Source organism: Erigeron canadensis, chromosome 2 (genome assembly GCF_010389155.1).
Source record: "Erigeron canadensis isolate Cc75 chromosome 2, C_canadensis_v1, whole genome shotgun sequence".
NCBI lineage: Eukaryota > Viridiplantae > Streptophyta > Magnoliopsida > Asterales > Asteraceae > Erigeron > Erigeron canadensis.
The window spans coordinates 33877211-33883703 of record NC_057762.1 but is presented as its reverse complement, the minus strand read 5'-3'; the positions used below and the strand labels follow the sequence as shown (position 1 = coordinate 33883703).

The following is a 6493-nucleotide window of genomic DNA, read 5'->3' as shown; positions in this document are numbered from 1 at the left end:
CACCTTTTGCGTATGTAAATATTATTGCACGAAGGAGGCATAGTATATGAACTATCTCATTCAGTCATTCATATGTGACATGTTACGTGGTTGGAATGAATGTACGTACATGTTAGCTAGGATACGCATTTGCATAGTTTTGAAATCTGTATGTAACATTTTGAAGTTTTTATCTTTATGTTAATTTTATAATATGCTACTTATTCCTATATATATACAAATTACAGGTTGATTACGACATACAAAGTACCAGATGCAAACATTAAAACATAACTACAGATTTAAAGTAAAATGGAATACTATATGTACACATGATGACCTTTTCTTACTGTGATGTGGTAAATGCTCAATTATCCTTGATAGGAGGTTCATTCTGCCACCCAGTCCTAACCAGTCCTGGTTAGTACAACTCTGAGCTAGTCCTAATCCTAGTAGGGTGAAAAATAAAAAGTGGGTTGTTGGCCTTGAGAGTGTTTGTAATGGTTATAGGGGGGACGGTGTCATTGGCCTTCAACGCTGGCGTCGGGTGTACTTCAACTATATGCAGGCCAATGACGACACCCGACGGCGTCTAGACCCCACAGTTCCCGCTTTGTCCTGATTACCTGTGTCCAAGCCGGATTGAGGTTGGGGAGTTCAGATTGTATGGAGGTAAATGTCTTTTTGTATTGGATAGTGGGTACTGTGGGGTCTACACGTCTAGTTTTTTTTGGGGTTTCTGTTACGGAAGTGGTGTATTTGTCACGTGATGCTGTTGTGACACAGATGTAGCTTACCACCTGCTTGGTGTGGTAGTGTGACCATTAGGCCACTCTTAGCAATGCTCGTTGATGCCTTTTCGACAAGCTCGTCGAAGAGGAACTGAGGAAGTTAGTGATAGCGGCTGGTCGATGGCTCTTCGTCGTGTGCCTTCACAATTTCTAAACCAATCGACGAGAATCATGTGGGGCTGGGAGAAAAAGCGAATGAAGGAAGAGGTGAAGAAAAGACCTTATTGTGAGTGTGTAGTAATTAGGTGTGTCTAGAAGAGAGAAAAGCTGACGTGACAGTGAGGAATAACTTCTTAATGAAAGAGGCCTTACAATCCCTCTAAGTGGCAACTATTTTCATAAAGCTTGCAAATCGGTCTTCTTCAACAACATTTATCTTCAAATCACATAGATCGGTCTCATAATAGCTCCATAGATAAGATGTCTCCTCGTCACATATCACATCCTGTAACGACGACAAACGAGTCACAGAATCTGGTAATTCTTCTAATCCATGACAACCGCTCATCTTGAGTACTCTTAGTCCATTTAGCTCGCCAATCTGATCAGGCAGTGAGCTTATACTCAAACAATCAGATATATCAAGTAAGGCCAAATTATGGAGGCTCCCAATAGAACTGGGTAACCTGGCTAATCTTGTACAAGAATGAAGTTTTAGTATTTCCAAATTTGACAAACTCCCCAAACCTTTAGGAAGAGCGTCGAGCTCATGGCAGTTAGTGATGCTAAGTTTCTCAAGATGATCAAGACTACATAGTCCAGCTGGTACTTCTTTCAAATTATAACAACGGTCGATTTCAAGGTCAACAAGATTTGGTAGCATAGGAAGAGAGTCGACATTAACACTCTCTAAAGCATTGCCAATCTCACACATGATAAAGGAAAGCTTGTGCAAGTTCTTCAGCTGAAACATGGATTGGATTGATGGCGAAAGCGAGACGTGTTCGAATCTCATTCTTCTTAAGTTGGGTAGATAGCTAATCAAGGGAAGTTCTTGTAGCTCAGAAGGATAGATCCCGCAGCTTGAGATATTTAGAACCTTCAATTGGTTCATTCCTCTGATAAAATGGGGCAATGCATATTTTTGACTTCGTAGGTTCAATATCAAAGCTTCGACTCTTGGTGCTTCTAAGTCATACCAACTAGAAGAAAATGATTCATCTGCAGGCAGAAAACTTCCGTACAGTTACTAAAATGATTCAAGCAAATAGCTTTATTTCACAATCTAGTTAAAGAATAGAACCTGTTGTTATGGACAAGAGGCGGATAGCTATGGGTTGTTGTGTTTGTTCAATCCACCATGTGGGTATGTCATTCCCATGAATTTCGATCAACAATCGTTTTCTTTGTGCTATTGGGTCTCGGCTACTCAGATGAATCGCTAATTCTCTCAGCAGATCGTGTTGAGTGACATAATGCTCGTTACAATAACCTTCTAGTTCACTAGCATCTTTCCTGAAAAAATTAAACGAAAATCAGTTAGTAAATGAAAAAGTAACAAATTTGCAAATTATTGTTTGTATGATATTTTCATTTTATTTATACCTTGTGGGAACAAGACTTAAAAGATTTCTTGAAGAAAGCTCAAGAAGGTATTCAATGGTAAACATTCCTTCTTCGTCTAGATTGTATAACTCGACCCACATATCAACAAGAGCAGACGCTGCAATCTTTTCATCTTCAGGAAATGATCCCAAATCTAGGAAACAGTCCCGGGCTATTGGCATATATTCAAGTTCATCAACACTGGATTGAAGACTAAGCAACAAACGACTGCTTGAATCAAAAATCGATTGACCTTCAGACCATTTCTTCAAAGTTGACCTCCATTTGAGCATACTCTGACCACGTAACGATGCACCAATCACCGTAAGGGCCAACGGAAAGCCCTTGCAGCATTTGACCATCTACCACAAAAACCACAAGTAAGTTACATTAAGAGAATATATATATATAAAAGAATGTGAAAAAAATGATTTATTTGAAACTCTACCTTGCTCACAAGATCATCTGGAACATTAATGAACTTCCCATTGTAAGGAAATGCCAACCTGCAAAATAGCGTTTTTGCATCTTCATCATTTAGCAAGCCCAATTTGTAGATTAAGCCAATTCTTGATAACAAAAACCTTGATGTGACCAATATTTTGTATCCTGGAATTGGGAACTTGAGATCCTGAATAAGTGATTCAGATTCAGACCACACATCATCCAAAACAAGTAAAATCTTTGATCCCACTTGTCTCAACATGATCTCAAGTTGGTTCTTCGCCTCTTCATCAGTTTGAAACTCACGCTGTTGTACATTAAGATGATAGGCAAAGAGTTTTTGGACAATAGTCTTAAGGGAGGTCGTTCTAGAAACAGTAACAAAATATATCTTTTCCCCAAAAATGCCTACACATATAAAAGCAAACAAACAGTCAAGAAAAATTGATTCAGGATGTAAGTCAGCCCCAAACATAACAAGTTAACATGCCAAGTAGTCGACTTTTCGTTATTAACTTAAAATTTAATCAAACACAGACATGTCATATACTCAACTATACCTAAAAACCAGAACAAATTTAATAGTTAATACCTTTAATTTCATTATCATGACAAAGCATTTTTGCTAATGTAGTCTTCCCACACCCTCCAGGAGCTGAAACCGTCAAAACCTGGTTGTCGTCTCTAAGCAACGCGCGTTTCACTTCTTGCAGATGAAAATCCAACCCAATTACAACATCCGGAACCCCAGGAACAGAGGAAGAGCCCGAGAACCCACCCGCCCGTTTCTGAACCAACGAAAGCACCTGGTCCATTTTCTCTCCCAATGCATAAATCTCAATCAAACTCCTCATACTCGCACTCGTACTTACATCAATTTGGAAAAACCACAACAACTCGTTGTCCAAACGAATGAGGTTATTCGCGTGGACGAATTTCTTGTAAACATTCCAGCATTTGATCCTTGAACATTCCATCACCACTTGTTTCCCATATTCCACATAAAAAATGAACATTTTCGTCTCGTTTTCGGGACGGTTTACCACTTTGGTCAATCTCCCATAAAAATTTGAGTCAATGTTTCTTAAAGTATTTAAGAGACGATTAAGTAAAGTCCTAAACTTAAAAGTTATCTTAAGCTGTGATATAACTGCATTCTGCAAGTCCATCAATACTGTTTCCAAATTCATAACAATATCATTATTTTTCACCACCATCTGTAAATATTTTTAAAAAAATAAAAAAACCTTCAGTAAAAGATAGAAACTCAAAAGTCAAAACCAAATGATCGGTTAAGTCAAACCGGCCAGGGGGATATACTTACTTATATAACAACAACAACAACAACAACAATAGTAACAATAATGTGAAAAGGATATATAAATAGTTAGTATATATATGCGTTTGTGTGTCTGGACTATGAATTCATGGATTGACAATAATATATACTATGGATTATATTATAAATATATGTGTGGTCAATCATATAGAAGAACCTGGCCATGAAAATTCCATATAATGGCGCGTGACGGGAAGCCCTTCGGATATAACAGACATCGATTCCATTTATTGTTTGTGAGGAAGAAGGCGGAGGGATGGTTCTTTTTTTTTTTTTTTTTTTTTCTTTTTTACGTCGTGAAGTCTTTGGGAAACGTGTTACGGCATTTTGAGCATTTTGACCACTAGTTTATACGAGTATTATCTTAAGTATATCATATTTTTCTATTTAGATCCTTCTATTTTAGACCTTGTCATAAAGCCGCGTTTAACTGTTGTCAAAGTAAAATTTTTTTTTTTTCTTTATTGCTTTTTAAATATTTGGATTACTTGGTTACGTATACATTGGTGTATCGTTTTAAAAAGAATTATGTAAAATATTTATTAAATAATTTGCAATTCCATAATATGTTTAAACACGTTAATAAGTATCTACACATTCATATCATAAAACTAGAACTAGAGATATAAAGTTTGTAATGGACTATGTATATAGTTTGATTTGAGAAAAAAATCAGATGTATTTAGTAAGTCGTAAAGTCGGAAAAATATATACATCTTGGCTAAACAATCGTTGAAACAAAAAGGAAAACTAACTCATACAATACAAACAAAAGATTATATCTATATATCTATATATATAAGTGCCTCATTGTAAATTGCATTTTTGAGTTGATTTAATAATGAAAACATTATTAGTTAACTATATTATTATTTACTGCAGTTATTCATCCATATGATTTTAATGAAGGATTATATTTATTTCCAAGGAAAGAATGAGTAATAAGATTGAAAATTAATGTATATTCTGATTCAATAGATACCTTTGCCTCAACGTACTCCTTGTGGGTATTGAATAAAGACAACTTCAATCCACAAACTTTGCGTATGTGTGATATGCTAAGTACGTACGTGCTTTTATCGAATATATGTTGAATTAAACATGCAAAATCCTCTCTTTATATACCACTTCAAAATCCTTTAGTTTTTTTCCATGAATTTACAGTGAAAATTAAATACATATTATATGGTTGAAGTCCGTTCATACTTGTGCAAGTGTATGTTTGAATACTCCATAAAGCGACCAAATTTAATGATTAAATTGTGGTTTTGTTTCATGCCAAACCCCAAGTTTAATGATTACGACCTAAAATATGAGAACCCAGAGTACGAGGGCCAAATTTGTAAATCTCTTAAAACATATAATCAAATTGAAAAACGAAAGGACCGAAAATAGGATAAACCAAACCGGAGCAGAGTTCCGTTAGTTCCCTCTAAAGAGAATTGCTATGAGATGGATTGAAACAGAGATGTCAAAATTAAGGACGGATACATATTGTTAGTGAATCTTGATGTCAAAATTAAGGACAGATACCAATGACTGCAATACAATTTTATAAACTGAAGCCATGTAGAAAAATCGTGTGGCACAATGTGCATCAAAGATCAAATTAATTCCGAATTTCTGATGTAAATAGTGTATTGGGTTTGGACTTTAGGGTTGTCCAAACCCTTTTCAATTGAGGATAGTTTGTATCGGTGTATTGGGGTCCACATCTGAACGATTATACTTGTAATAAACTCGTATTTGGATTAACGGATGTAATCTCTATTTACTTTCTGATTAGTATGCAATTATTTGTTAACCCTGTAGTTCCGCTACAACGGGGTGTGACACATGATTCGACTGATAAATGTGTTACATAAAATCAAGTAAAGATAAAGTTGTCTTCCAATTTTTCAATCTTTTAGGTGTTTAGTTTGCCAAGGTAATCCCTTTGAGTTATTAAGAATTCAAGGCGCGGCCATTGCTATGTACGTTTATCTTTATAATGAGATATCAGATACGTTAGAAGGATGATTGTGCACCGGAGGACTTTTTACTTATGTTTGATCTGGTCTTCTAAGTATGAAATACTCCCAAAATTCATAAAAAGATTTTATTATAATAAGAATTATATTCTAAGTCATATGAAGATGTTAAGAAGAAACCTAGCTTACCTGACAAAACATATTTCTACAAATTAACTTGACTTTCATTAATTTAGTGATTGTTTGCGCAGTATGCAATACCATGGTCGTTATAGTTAATATTATCTTCTTTGACAGATCATAATACTTCTGGAATTTCTAGCTACTCCATTGAAAAACATGAAAGATTAGATGATCAAACGTATCTTCTAATATTACATTTACAAGAAAAAGTAATTTTAGACACAATTTCCATCTGAAGGGAG

The 6493-nt window shown here is 35.4% G+C and overlaps 1 protein-coding gene across 2 annotated transcripts; it reads right to left on the bottom strand.

The window, feature by feature from the left end:
- Nucleotides 1–232: 232 nt before the first annotated feature.
- On the bottom strand, nucleotides 233–4411 carry LOC122587187 (probable disease resistance protein At5g66900). Of its 2 annotated transcripts, XM_043759288.1 has the most exons (7): nucleotides 4256–4411; nucleotides 3352–3976; nucleotides 2900–3167; nucleotides 2764–2821; nucleotides 2316–2677; nucleotides 2014–2225; nucleotides 233–1931 (listed from the first exon to the last, which is right to left on the bottom strand). In XM_043759288.1, the coding sequence occupies exons 2-7, from the start codon at nucleotides 3974–3976 to the stop codon at nucleotides 1090–1092; spliced, it is 2367 nt and encodes a 788-aa protein (XP_043615223.1). In that variant the 5' UTR covers nucleotides 4256–4411; the 3' UTR covers nucleotides 233–1089. The 2 variants fall into 2 exon arrangements, with proteins under 2 accessions (XP_043615223.1, XP_043615222.1); XM_043759287.1 differs by having other exon boundaries at nucleotides 2764–3167.
- Nucleotides 4412–6493: the final 2082 nt, after the last annotated feature.

Excerpts from the sequence above, each read along its gene's own strand:
- LOC122587187 (XM_043759287.1), bottom strand. The coding sequence starts at position 3,976 with ATGGTGGTGAAAAATAATGATATTGTTATGAATTTGGAAACAGTATTG. Across the intron at positions 3,168-3,351 it reads TCATGATAATGAAATTAAAG|GCATTTTTGGGGAAAAGATA; the intron begins GTATTAACTATT and ends TTATATGTGTAG. Across the intron at positions 2,678-2,763 it reads CAGATGATCTTGTGAGCAAG|ATGGTCAAATGCTGCAAGGG; the intron begins GTAGAGTTTCAA and ends TTTTTGTGGTAG.